The sequence below is a fragment of the Chaetodon trifascialis genome, chromosome 20 (assembly GCF_039877785.1).
Source record: "Chaetodon trifascialis isolate fChaTrf1 chromosome 20, fChaTrf1.hap1, whole genome shotgun sequence".
Lineage (NCBI taxonomy): Eukaryota > Metazoa > Chordata > Actinopteri > Chaetodontiformes > Chaetodontidae > Chaetodon > Chaetodon trifascialis.
The window spans coordinates 9,606,930-9,621,357 of NC_092075.1; the positions used below are offsets into that span (position 1 = coordinate 9,606,930).

The following is a 14,428-nucleotide window of genomic DNA, read 5'->3' on the forward strand; positions in this document are numbered from 1 at the left end:
CGCGCTTTCCTGCAACACAAACATGCGTTCAGCTGCGTGTTTGGAAGTCCATTCAGAAGGTCCCACATGTTTTTGAGAAAGAGCAGGAGGAGCAGAATATTTTCAGTCTGCTGAAGCTTTCCTGCAGAGTGCATGTCAAGTGTGTTTTCCTCCCCGCTCTGCTATCGAAGTGACTGGGGTTTCCTCTGCATTGTAAAGCTCCTCAGCTTAAAACAATATGCAGTATATAAACTTTATGCACTGCGTGTATGTGTCAGCCTTTCAGGTCGGCGCTATCAAAGTTGAATCTGTGGAAATGGCCTCCTCTTTTCTGTTCAGGAGTTTTCATCCAGTGGTTTCTGTTTGAGCAATGTATGCTAAAGATTAAAGTTCTGACGTTCATATTTTCTTTTGATTACAAGCACATGTCTGGTGCACTGAGGTTGACCTCTGGTTGGGATACAGATAATGTTTTCCAAGCCGGGGCTCAGTTCACCTTCTATCCAGGAAATTATTTTGAACTCTCCAGTTTTGGGTTTAGATTCCTTTTTAAAATCAATTTTCAAAAATACAAAAGCATGTGCAAATGATAAAGAATCCATCTCACTGCAAGGAACTGAAAAGGGGGATTTTAATAAAATAATACAAATGGAGCGCACCTCCACCTCCTCTGTGCTAACACGAAAATACTCTGGAAACTTATGGGGAGCTGTTATCTTCCCTCTGTTTACCAGGCAAAAAGACATAAAGAGAGGAATAGGGAAAAAGGCGAGAGGGAGAGCGTGAGATACTCCTGGGTGTATTCAATAGGCGTCTGTGACAGTGAGAGAGTGCTGAGAGATGAGAGGGAGAGCGGAGACAAGAAAGATAATAGAGGTGAGAGTAAGGTCAAAGCTTTGGTCCATCTTAGCGATGGAAGGAAAAAGCTCTTGTTTTTGGTCCTGCACTCAATCAGAAATTGAACCAGCTAACCTATAGAACAAGGGGCTTGGAGGAGCGCCGGCTCTATTGACAGTGAAACTAAATCCACCGACTTTTTCCTTGACCCTTTTCGCCTTTTTACCCCTGTGGTGGTTTTTAAAAGGGACGGAGACTGCTGTCTAGAATAATCATTGATTTGCTCTTTCGTTCTCTGATGCATTGTGTGGAGTTTGCTGCTTTGGATATGTGTTTGCTTTGCTCTCTGCCTCCTATCTTGACAAACATACATATGGATTCACTGTACCACCGAACACGCCGCCATCGCCGCCGCCGATCGCACTCAGATTCTCCTCAGATTAGTGAGAATGAAAGCCCAATTCACCAACCCTCTTCTTTTAAAACCTAAAATACTAATGCATGGTATAGTTTATCCTCTGATTGGTTGCACACTTGCAACCAAACTCTGATTTATCTGTAATCTAAGTTTAAAGCCTGCACTTCAGCAACTTTCACACCCGGTTCTTTTATGACTTACAACGATACAGAAGCAAGTAAAATGACGAAAGGTTGTTTTTATGTGCGTGCCAGGATTTTAGTCACATCACTGATTTGCCACAAAGGTTGCAGAGATAATAGCTTGACGCGCTCGACAGGTTTTCTCTGCTTTCTGTTATGTGTTACAAGTGATAATTTATTCCTACAAATATAGGAACTTGCTGTGTGTTAGCGCTGATATTACTGCAACTTCAGAGGGCTGATTTAGTGAAGGTGAAGCATGCTGAGAAATTGAAGCCCTGCAAACACACACACACACACACACACACACACGTAGACACACAGGACATAAACACCCACTAGAATACACACAGATGGGCAGATCTCAGCTATCATCACTGAAAAATAACTGGACATCAGCCAGAAAAATATGTCTGTCTCCTGATGCATGTCAGTGTTTTTGAGCACTTCTGGTCTGCACATCATCACAGCTGCTGTGTGTGATATGTGTGTGCATGCCTGTGTGTGCCTATGTGGGTGTGTGTGTGTGTTTTTTAGCGTTTGTGTGCAGGCATGTGTTTGGATCTGCCTGGAAGCATGTGACTGTAGCTCTGTTCCTCTTCCTGCAACTGTGCCACAGCTAATCCTCTGCAGGAGTTCAGCAGGGTGTTCAGTTAGTGCTTTACACATCGCCAATAAATACACAGCACCTGTGTTTTGGGCTTGGGAAAGACATAGTGCAGCCTCTGGCCATTTAGAACAATATTTCACCCGAAAATACGACTTGTTATTGGAGAAATATTATACCTTAAGCCATATATCTGCACTGAAAAGCGAAGAGATTTTGCTGTAAAGCTCAGAAATGTGTTTTGGTTATTGTTCCTGCGGTTGAATGTTTGACCTTCAGTGTGCAGAATGATATATGTGCACACTAGAAGGCTGATTTCACGAGCTCACCTCAAAGGGTAATTCTAGTATTTTTAATCCTGGATGCTGTTTGACACATTTTGGTGTCTAAATGAGTAATAACAGATACAAAAAGTTCTGGCATTGGTCCAGTACATCGTCCCCACCAGCAGCCACATAACGGGCCGCAGTGTAATCCTTGGGAGCTATGGCGCCTGTGGAAGTACGTCCACTGAAAGTGTTTGTTTTTGCCACAGGCTCGGATTGTTATCGTAAGTATCTGACAACATTATGGAAATGCTCCATACAGAGAAAGACCTTTTTGTTAAAGACTAAGATCCTCTTTGTTTATATTTGTTTTATTGCTGTCCTTAAATCCACCAGACTCCATTGACAAAACAGTCATTTTAACTCACAGAACACAGGAGTTGCTGCTCTGCCTCTGCCTCAGCCTGTTAGTTTGTGTTATTGTGTGACTTTGGTTTTTAAAGGGTCACTTTGGATCCAGACAAACGTGTTAATTAAAGGTACTTTGTTGTGTGCACTTGTACCGAAGGATTGCATTCCAGCCCGTTTTGAAGCTGCTGGCTGAGGCGATCTACTGGACCTATTCCAACACCTTTTGGAGCTATTAGTCATTTAGACACCAAAATATGTGAAAATAGGGCCCAGGTTTAAAAATAGCTTGCATGCTCTTTAAATATCAGTTAAAGGAGTGTACCTATGAGCAGGATTTTGTGAGTTAGATTATGGAAGTAAGGCACATAAACCTAAAGCCTCCAGTGCTCACACACACCAAGAATGGATATTTATAAGTAGGAGACATTATAGTCCGGTAGTTTAACACTTTTGAACAAAAATATTTGCATATGATATTCAGAGATTCTGGATTTTTCAATGTGGGAGAAAGACAAGACGCCTGAATGCAACCTCATAGAGCTGCTAGCTTGGCTTTTTTTTGACTCAAAGACTCAAATTACTATCCGAAGCGGAGTATTTTTATGTCTTATGCCCTGACAGTCAGTTCACCGGAGAGCAGGTGTTGCCTTATGAAAACAAAACAAACAACTGGTCCGTCTTTTTTGCGAATATATTCCCTGACATTTCACTTCTCCTCCTCTCCGCTCCTGATCCAGGAGCAGCAGACAGCTGTGTCAAACAGTGGAGGAACTTTTGACATTGACTGGGAGTGACGAGGCAGTGCGAGCAGATGTCTTCCTCTTTGCTTTGGGAGAAACAGCATCCTTGACCTTGTCATGGCTAATTTTAGGGCTTGGCTTATCACAGCGCCAATGTTTATATCTCCCATTACACACGCTGTCATTACAGGAGGGACACGCTTGTAATTATGGGTGCATTCTGCAGTCAGGATGTTCCTGGGGGTCATGTGCATACCTCAGTGTACACTCATTTATAAGATGCTGCGGTGTGGGTGTTGTGCGTGTGTAGCAGATATATGTTTGCCAGGCTTTCAGGACATGCACAGGCTTCCTCAAAAGCTGGATTTTAGTTCTGATTTGGACACGTACCTGCTGCACACACTGAAAACACAGGCAGCCTTCCTCAGCCGTGCTCTCGACAGTCATCAAAGCGGTGGAGCCTCCTTTTCTTCATCCACTCAAAGACACTGCGGGCTTTAATTTTCTTTGAGCTGCTCCGTTCTACCTGTCTCTGTGTTAAAATGGGTCAGGATTTTTTCCCCCCTCTCTCTCAGCTGGTCTTGGACGTCTTGGTGGCTGAGCCAGTGTGCCAAACTTGATCCTCACAGCTGGGTGAACACAGGAGAGGAGGGCAGCGCGACACACTGAGACCCCTCCCTCCCCACCGCTTGCCAAATCTCTGTTCTGCTCAACAATGCCTTTTGTGCACTCGACCCAGTCGTGCGCGAACGCAAACACAAGGACACAAACAAACATAAAGCAAGTTTCCAAAGCACACATGAGCGTCACGCCGTCACTGATGTTTTTCGCCTGTTTGCACAAGTCAGTTCATGTACAACATTTAAAGTAACATGCCTCTTTTACTGGCTCATCACTAGATGCATCATGGCCGAGAGCCTCCGAGTCCGCAATGGGCAACATAAACACCTCTCATCCCGTTAGATTGAATGGGAAAGATGGCAGTTGCTGGGCCAGGCTCCAACCACTGACCCCAGCACTATTTCCTCTTCTTGTGTCTCCCTCACTCTTTGTAGCTCCCTCCATCTTTCAGTGCTGTCTGTCCTCTTGTAGTTCATTCTCTGTATTTCACTCAAGGCCGTCCTTTATGTCTCGCTGTCACTCTCCACCGCTTCTCACCGCCGCGGTTACACTGGTTTATTGTATCTTTACAGCGGCGAGCAGAGGTATCGGATAAATACGGTTAGAACGGCACGACGGGGAGACGTTAAATGTGCTTAAACATTTACACAAGGGCCATAGCTGTGAAAAGAGGAAGTTGGTGGAAATATAAGATAATTGGGCTGACGCTGTGTGGTTATTGATTGAATCAGCGTTGTCTGATCCTCTCTGTCGTGAAAGAAATCTCTGCACACTGAAGTGCTGTACTTCACAGTTATGGGCTGCTATCACATTTTTATGTGTTAAATGGTTGTTTTATTGATTTGTTGGAGAAAAAAAAAAAAAGAAGGCCATCCTTAACATGTGAAGGTTTGGGATATTAGCTTCAAATGCTTAACATGCTTCTTGAATATTTGTATAATATTATTTATAATCTTATATCACATTTCTAGTTGTAAATACTGAAAAATTACACCTCACTATTTCCCAGAGCATGAGATGATGACTTGAAATCAACAGAAAAAAACCCCAAAACCAACAAAGCATTTGTTGTTTTTGCTTGAAACATGATCAACGGATCAAATTTCATTGTGGGTTCATTATTTGCTGATTGACTTATCGGTGAATCAAGTAGTTATTTCAGCATTTCTATCACATTTAACCCTGTTTGAGCTGCTTTTTCAGTCACTGCACATAATAACTGCTGCATGAGCCATTTTAAGGTTGCTTAATAGACTGTTGCTTCAATCATTACTCTCTCTCTCCTCTCCCAGGCGGAGCTGACGGGCATTAAATGGCGTTGCTACGGCTTCCGCAGCGGTGGGGAGTACGGCCCGGTGATCTCGGCCCCGGCCCAGGACGACCCGGTGCTGCGCAGCTTCATGCGCTGCGTGCAGGCCAACCTGCTGTGCGTGTGGCGACGCAAAATCAAGCCCGACGCCAAGGAGCTGTGGATCTTCTGGTGGGGCGAAGAGCCCAACCTGTCCGACGTCATTCATCACGAGCTGGAAGGTGAGAAAGAGGATGAAAAGAGATGAAGGATGAGGCCTCTCGGTTCGATCCGTCTCAATTATTTTTCCATCCCATCGGTCTTCACTTCAGCCTCCCTTGATGCTCTGAAAGTTTGGGTTAGAGGCTGTCTCATTTTATGGTTGCTTTTTATTAGGTTGCGTTGGATTATATAGCCTGAAGAATGATTACACAGAATATCAGAAGTCATCTTGTGGTTTTTAGAAGATTTCTTTCTCAGACTGACTGAGAGGTAGTGAAACATGTGTTACAGCTCGATGTGCAACATGAATTTGAGTTGTTTAAGCGGCAAATATCATGGCATGCATGTTGTACAGGAGCTGCATTGTCTAACGTACAGCAAGCAGGGCTCAGCATTATGTAGATTGAAGCTATTTAATCTGCTTCAGAGTCAACCTGCATGCTGTTTGTTTAAGATGTGTAGGGCACATTGATCTGTTTTGCGTGGAGTCGTCCTGTATTTGAGCCTCATATAGCGCATATCCGAAATGTGTTTGCTTTGCAACTCAAGTGTTTATATGCTGCTTCAGGACTATCACTATGATGAAGCACACGGCAATAGAGGAGATTTTTCTTGCCAGTATTTACACTGCGTGTGTGTGTGTGCGTGAATGCGAGCGTTAGTGGAAATTACACTGAGATATCTCACTTGAGAGAGTGCTACTGTCAGCACTATTGTCCCTATTTATAGAAACATTTTCATTATCTCACCGCGCACGTGTGTAGAAGTCTAACGTATCGACTAAGCCTCGGCAAGACAGGGAGAGGAGGAAACAGGAGAGGGATTATATTGGGTTTGGTTTAGCTGAACAGCAGTCTGGAGGATGGAGAGGTTGAAGCGATAGCGAGAATTTCAGTCTTCAGTTACCTATTAAAGCTCAGTTGATGTGAAAAGGCCTTTCCGGCACTGCGGTAGATATTTGACAGATGTTCTTGCTGCTGCTGGGGAGAGCCCTGTGCTCAGACACCACGGGCATGTGTTCGAGAGAAAGATACACTGTACATTTCAGCTGAGGTTTGTCTGCATCACTAACGGACGCCAAGAGAACTTATTTCAGCGCTTCCCCAAGCGATCCAAGCTATGCCTCCAGTCATCTAATGGCAGCTTTTCTGGTTTCACCTGTGCAAAGTTTGCAATGTTCAGTTTTTGTTGATGTTTTTTAAAAGGTGTAAATTCAATTATATATATTTTGAGGTCATAGTTACAGGTGGTGTCGCGCTGGGCTGTATTATATTGAGAGGTGGCAGAATATCAGGACCACCTCTCAACATGATGCAGTCCAGCGCTACAGCCTACAAAAAACTGAGCATTATATGAGTCATAAAAGTGCACAGGTGTACCTAATAAAGTGGCCCCTGAGTGTACGTCACGCTAATTTTCTTGTCATTGTGGCGAGTTCGTATTTGCAGCATCTGCAGAAAAAATGTGTCACCTGAAGCCGTTTAACAAGTATGCAGCGGCGTGAAATTTTAGCGTTACTTCACCAATTTGCAAGCTTTTAATGGCAGCCTTAACCCCAAATTATGACTTGCACATGGAGGTCTACGAAAGTTAATGATAATCTTGGCCTGCGTAATTACATTTTACAGCTATTGATTGCACAGGATTGAAGCTGTGTCACGAGTGGAAGGATTTTGTCGCTGTTTGTTTATTATAACTATGCAGACTGTGGAGATGTACTCTGCTAATGAGTGTCAGTTAGACAGTTATCTCCAAGTCTCAATTTAATACATTATTTAAACATCAGTTAATCAAAGTCAGATCAGCAGGAGGAAACAGTTGTTCCATAAGTATATCCATAAGTACATTTTGACATTTTCTCTTTGTCATTTCTGCTGCTGGGATTTCTTTGTGTGATTATTTTCAGAATCATGCACTTAGTTGATTAATCAATGATGCCTCTTTGTCAGACCAACAGTACAAAACCCCAAAATGTTCAATTTACTGTAATGTTAAGACAATGATGTTTGACATTTTAGAAAATGGCCTAAACAGTAATTAAATTATCCCACTGAAGGACTGACCAGCGTTTAAATTTAAAAGCTATTATTATGTTACCACTAATTTAACATCATGCTGTCAGTTATGAAGTGTCTGTGTTCCTGTGGAGGGACTCCTGATGGTTATTACTCTACAATTCTACTCATTTTAAAAAATGAGCTGAAAAATGAAGCTAACGTTAAAGTGCTAAAAACTGCAGTTCCTCGAGTGGCCACTTCAGGCTGGCTCTGAAAGCGAGTCAGTGCCCAACTTTACAGCACAAATAAACGTTTCCAGCCTGGTACAAAAGGTCTTTATAGTGAATTTCCCTGTTCATGACAATTTTATAGAAGTCACATGTTTAAATTATGTTTTATGCACTCTATGCTCCCCACATGCAAATGTCCACCAAAACGAGCCCCCCTCCTCCCCTCAATGCAATTTTGCATATAATCAGCGCATCCTCGGCTCAGCATCGCCAAAGTCAATTGTGATTGGTTTCAAGGCATACGACCAGGCCGGAGTGTTTTTTCTCCTGCAGCAGCTTGGTAATGGACTGAGCCAGACCTTTCTCCTGGAGATAGGCCTGGCTATGCTAAACACCTCTGCAACAGATACGCAGACACTCACACACTCTCACACACATGCTGCATACAATTATGATAATAAGACTTCTTTACTTCTCATGCAAAATCTCATAGGTCTCCCTGTATAATTCCTATTAAGCCTTGAAAATAGCACTCGGGGTGCGAGAATGAGTTGATAATTGTTAATTAAAGTGAAGCTGGATCTGCTCCAAATTAGAATCGGTAGTAACACGGGGAATATCAGTGTTTTACCAAGTCTTAAGAGAGCTCCACACCTGAATTTCCACTCACTGTGGGAATGTTTTATGTGTTAGATTTCTCTCTCCTCCCGCCCTCTCACTCTTTCTCCCTCGTGTTGCCTTGACTTCTTCTTCTCCTCTCTCTCAGCGGTGTTCCTCGTGCGATTTCTTCCTCTCCGTCTGTTCCCCGCTCTGCTCGTTCTCCGGCTGACCCGGTCGTTACATGAAAAAATGGTCTCGAAGTGATGCATGATGTGCTAAATTGTTTTCTGAAAGTGTCACAACACATCAAGACCTGACCTTGGATAGTGTATATACAAACAGACATGTAACAGTGGAGCTAAAACCTTCAGCTTGAATGCAGCATCTGTGTAATGTGGAAAGTTGTTTATACATAACAAAAATATTTGTTCAATAATTTTTCATCTCTTGGGACATATTGCTCAATTCAGGTGGTATTACAATGTTCAGACTCCCTTTGGAATGTGGCACGAGCACAGTCCTGATGTTTTCATCTTGCAGTAGAGAGAAACGAATTTGTTGTAGTACATTTACTCAACTACTATACTCAAGTACAATTCTAAGGTACTTTTTAAATGTTACATAGAAACAAATTATAATAAATTATAATTATATATATATATAATCATTATGTTATGAGATGTTATCCCTTTATACTTTTCTCATGGTTTCATTTAAGTCGTTATTTGAGGCTTAAAGAGGTCAAATAATCTGATATTTTACAAAAAAAAGAAGCAAACATTATAAGCCACAGCATTTAGTTTGTCTTCTCTCTGCCCTGACAGTCGCGTCTTAGATTTATCTTATGACCATTTAGCAGCAACTGAAACCCCCAGTTTGGAAACCACTGGACTAAATTACCTGCAGTAACTCTATTTAAAGCAGTTAAGACTTCATCCTGACCGCCTACAGCGAAGTGATGCTACACTCACACACTGTAATATCACATATGAAAAACATACCAATATTACCTCTGTGCTTTTACTTAAGTAGGTTTTTAAATGCAGGACTTTTACTTGTAATTGAGTATTTATAGACTATGGTTTTGGTACTTTTACCTAAGTACAGGATCTGAGTACTTCTCTCACCACTGGTTGTTCTTTGGTTTTGGCTAAAAATGGTTCCGAATTTACATTCAGAAAGTATGTTAAATACACAGTGCACTCACCACAATGTACAGTATTCAGTTTCGGTCTGTCCCAGTCCTCTGCAATATATAGACTTTTTGAATCTACATCAGTCGCTTGTTGTGACAAATAAGCTAATGTTAATGCTAACAGACGACGTCCATGTAGGAAATACAGAAGGTGTGTTTTCATTCTTGCACATGAGACCCTCATCCACTCAGAAATGCTGATTTCCACATGTCTGACTGAACCGCTGAAGCTGTCGACTTGTCAGGCACATTTAGTGTGAATAATCAGCAGGATGATTATGTTTCCCATCATGTAGCAAATATTAAAGCAGTGTGGATTGGCATGTTTTTAAATTAGCTGGCTAGACGGCTCACGGTGTCGTCTGCCAGCGGAGCAGCGAATGGGTGAAGGTATGTCTGCCATGCAGTGGTTAAGAAGAGGATGTTGCCCAACATCCCTTACAAAACAATAAGAAAAAGACTATTGTACATGTCCGGCGTAAAGAAGAACAACACACACAGTGAGGTTAGATTGCAACAAGGACGGGGAGTAAACAAACACACCAGCTCAGAAAAGTCACCTCGTTAAACTGTTTTTTAAGTACACTAATGTAGATAAATACGACCTCATTCACACTACATGCACTGTTTTTCAGTATACCTGCTGGCAGAAGCACATAACGCTACGACTTGTGACGCTGAGACACATTTCCACACAGAGCCTGCTGTGCTCCAACAGGTGGGATTCGGGGTGAATTCAGTTCAGCGGGCTGAGGAGGTGCAGAGAGATGTGCAGGGAGTTGAGAGGACAGAGTGACTCACTGGCACTTAATGGCAGGTAACAGGAACACGCAGTCAGCCCTTCATAGCTGGGCTGCTTAAAAAGTTGATATCAGTGGCCAGAATATCCTGTGTGGAAGTCATTACTTAGAAATTTGACATTTGAAACTGTAACATAATGATTTCCATTTCACTCTCTGCTCTCAGCTTTAGAAATTTGTCAGGAGTTTATCTTACTCTGTAACTGAGAGCTCTTAAGTTTTCATTGTGGTATATATTTTTTTTCCCAAGAGTGATGATGGAGTGCACTTGCAGATGTTTTTCTCTGTGTACACATGCTGTAACCTTATAGGGCTTTTATGGAGCCAGTCAACCAAAGTGTTGAGCAACGGCCTTTCACAGCTTTCCCATCAGAGTGCTGTGAGGGAAACGTGTCACTCAGGTTTTCAGATACTATTTAAATTAGCTGACACGTTAAGGCTATGCAGTGAGGCGGCTTGGTAGATGCTGCGCTGGCTATGAGTGCTGCAAATGAATAAGAACATGAGATGGTTGGTTATTATTATTCATGCAAACAGAGCAATATGTTTGCACAGTGAGACAGGAAAGGAAGATGAGTGTTTGCACCTGTTTATGTTGCTATAGCTCGGTCTCTAATACAGGCTCACTCTTACAGAAGCAGTGACCTCTCCTGCCCTGGCTGTCCTGCTAACAACCCACTTTTCAGGGGCATCAAGCGGTCCATCTGATCGAAGGTGACAGGGCAGATTTGGCGGACACCCCTTAAGTTCATTTGTCGTTGTTTGTGTGAAAGAATCTCAAATGCGGCGGCAGCTAGTGGAAATAAACAAAGCCAAATCTAATACAGAAATCTTGCAGTTATGAAGGCATGAATCCTGTGACAGCGACAGTGCGACTGGAGTGTAGAGCCGTTCAGTGGCAAAGCAAACAGTGAATGACTTGATATTGTATGAAGGTGATGAATCTTTTCACTGGAGGTTAAGTCTAAAGAAATCATGCCTTTGAGATAGTGCCTGCAGTATGAGCGGCTCTGAACCTCCCTGCTCCTCTCTCACCGTACTCTCTCATATTATCTTAAGTTCAGTGTTTAAGCATCACGTTTAACACATGGTGGCTGGCTTTCCTAAAATCAAATGGCACTGGCTGATGTGTGTGTGAGTGTATGTCTAGGTTAATTATGCACAGTTGTGAGGAAACAGGATTAATGTGTCGAAACGACTGCATGTCAGCATGTCTCCAGCACAGCCAGAGAGAAAGTGACACATTTTGGACATGACTCATGAATATGAATGCATGCACACACACAAGCACATATGCACGCTGTTATTGTACAGACACACATACAGTGTCTGCATATAGTACACACACACACACACACACACACACACACACACACACACACACACACACACAAACACAGTGGTTAATGTCACATATGATGGGAACTTTGTGATTATCCAACAGAAACATCACATACCATCCAGCAGATTTGCACACAATAAGGGTGCATAGTGCATTGTCATCACAGCTTGTACACACACACACATAGACACACACACACACACACTTCTCTCTTTCTCTGTGTTTGTGGGACTGGGTGTTGATGAGGTGATTCATCACAAGGATGAATAAGTCGTCACAGCCGTGAATGTGAAATTGTTGCACACTGTAAGTTAGATAGGATCAATTCTTATTATTAACAGCCCAATTATAGCATAAAGAACTTATTATGAAAAGTGCCAGAACTACAGTATTCTCAAGTAAAGTTACTGTTACTTATACTTCTTATGTGTGTTCAAGTTTTGTAATTAAGCAGTTAGCAAAGAAGTCATGCATTTATGCACTGACAGCTATACTGAAAACACAATATTTTATGAGTTTTTAGATACACCTGTGCTTTTCCTTCTAAGACCAGTTAAAATGGTTTGAAGGGCCAATCATTGGGCTTTAAATGGCACATTTAAACATGAAATCTGAAGTGTAAACAGATGCTTTAGGTCACTTTGGCATGTGTGTGAGGGCGATGGAGCATGAACCTGTAACGAGCTGCGGTCGACAGCAGTGCTGGTTAAAATGAAGGTGTTTCTGATCTGTGAGACGGATGACTAAAAAATGTGTCTGAGTCGTGTCCGGTAATAAACAAGGGTTAGTCACAGCTGGCTGCATGCAGACACACAGTCAGCAGCCACATCACACCGACCAAAGGCAGGTACAATGAGAACAAATGACAGCCCACTCAGCCTTCAAAGTACAGATACACTGTAATTTACTGCTTTCGGAACAAAATAGCCAACATTTAGGTTTGTTCATAATTTTTAGTTTATGCGATGCATCAAAAGGAAGCGTGGTGACACAGTGGCAGCATTTTTACTATCAGATCACACAGCACATTGTACAGCCTGAAATGAACAGATCCTATAGCCTCAATGTTATCTGAAAATACCAACAAAATGCATTCTGTCGTTTTAATGATTGTTTCTTGAGGGAGTCATGTCAGTGTCTTGTTTGATCAAAAATGAGATTAAATTGTACGATGCAAGGGCACATAGGGTCAGGATAAAAATCACTTTAAACTAATGCCCCGTAAAGAAATCCAAGTATTTTCCAGTGAAAAAGATTAGCCTTCGGTATAAAAATGTCAGCTGTCCTTGTCAAAGGAGTGTTCACTGATAAAATGAATGACTTGCACATCTTGTAATATTTCAGGGAATTACAGGATTTCATTTTGTAGAACAGCCTTGATTTTCTCTTGACTTCCTCTGTGGTAAGTCCAGTGAATATCCCTCTTTTATCTCTGTCTGTCATCTGTTATATATGAAGTGTGATGGGATCATTTACCTTAATTCCAATGTCAGTTTTATAAAAATAAGCAGCATCTGTAAAAGCAGTTACTTAAAAAAATCACTATGAATCAAGAATTACATGTGAATGAAAAATCACTGCTGGATAAGACTACAGGAAAAAAATCATCATTACCTCGTATTTTCCCTCTATTTCGTAATAGTTTCCCCACAAATCATTGATGAGAGCTTGATAGACTGCGGAGAGGAGCTGTTTTTAGTGCTCATCACCTCCACTGGAGTTCCCCAGGGCTCACTCCTGGGACTCTTTCTAGACTCCAGTCTATTCGCATCACGTAGATTTTCCTACTGCTCTGAGACCTGCAACTCTCTGCCTTTACTTTCTATCCTCTGACAGCTGGGAATATGACACGTGGGGGCTGATAAAGTTTCATCTCAGCCGAGCGGAGTTCATCTCTTCTTGCCTCCCTGAAACCTCCAGTCGGATGCTTGTCCACCACCTTAAGCTCAACCTTGACAAGTCTGTGCTCTCTTTTTTCAAAACCTGTGCAAGGCCTCCCCATCAATACTGACAACACTGCAGCGACTTAGATAACAAACTGCTGTGTGAGCCCCACAGCAAAGCCATGATTTGAACTGACCACATCTCCCAAATCAGACAGTCCACAAACCATTTACAGTGACTTTTCGCCAGTCCTTGTATCTCATCAATGAAGCTGCAGCCTGGATTGTCCTCAGTGTCCCTTAATTTCCCCTGTCACACTGCTCGTACACCGTGCGTGTGGCTGTACATACTGAAAACAAAGCTCATACTTTCAGGTCATGACCTAGACTCCTGTCCATGCTTTCTGTTTTGTTACCATTGTCCAATTATTTATCCCTCTCCCTGCAGTGGCCTGGCTGTCTCCTTTCTCCCCTGTGGAGGAATGACTTTCCCACCTGAGTTAGATGAGCATGAGTCATTACCTCTTCTTCAAAACCCATACTGTATCTGAGTCATATCTCAGTCTCTATTTATCTACTTGCTTACAAAATGGTCTTGTTTTAATAAGCCTGTTCTCTCCTCTATTTGAGTCAGATTCACATATTATCGAAACTGAAGGCCTATTTGGTTTCAAAGAAAATGAAATATGCTGTTTTAGTGAGTTATATTTAGTCCACTTTTTCAGTTTAATGCTGATTTAATAGACATTTTTTATTGTTTTCCATTCCAATTGTACAAAAATGTGCTAAAAAAAACCTCAAACAAGGCTT

The 14,428-nt window shown here is 42.2% G+C and overlaps 1 protein-coding gene across 5 annotated transcripts in view; it reads left to right on the forward strand.

The window, feature by feature from the left end:
• LOC139348562 (mediator of RNA polymerase II transcription subunit 13-like) overlaps positions 1–14,428 on the forward strand; it is a 78,880-nt gene that overhangs the window by 12,147 nt on the left and 52,305 nt on the right. For all 5 annotated transcript variants that reach the window (XM_070988787.1, XM_070988788.1, XM_070988790.1 and 2 more), the window contains exon 2: positions 5,354–5,591. In XM_070988787.1, the coding sequence (XP_070844888.1) occupies positions 5,354–5,591 (238 nt within the window). The remainder of the gene's footprint in view (positions 1–5,353; positions 5,592–14,428) is intronic.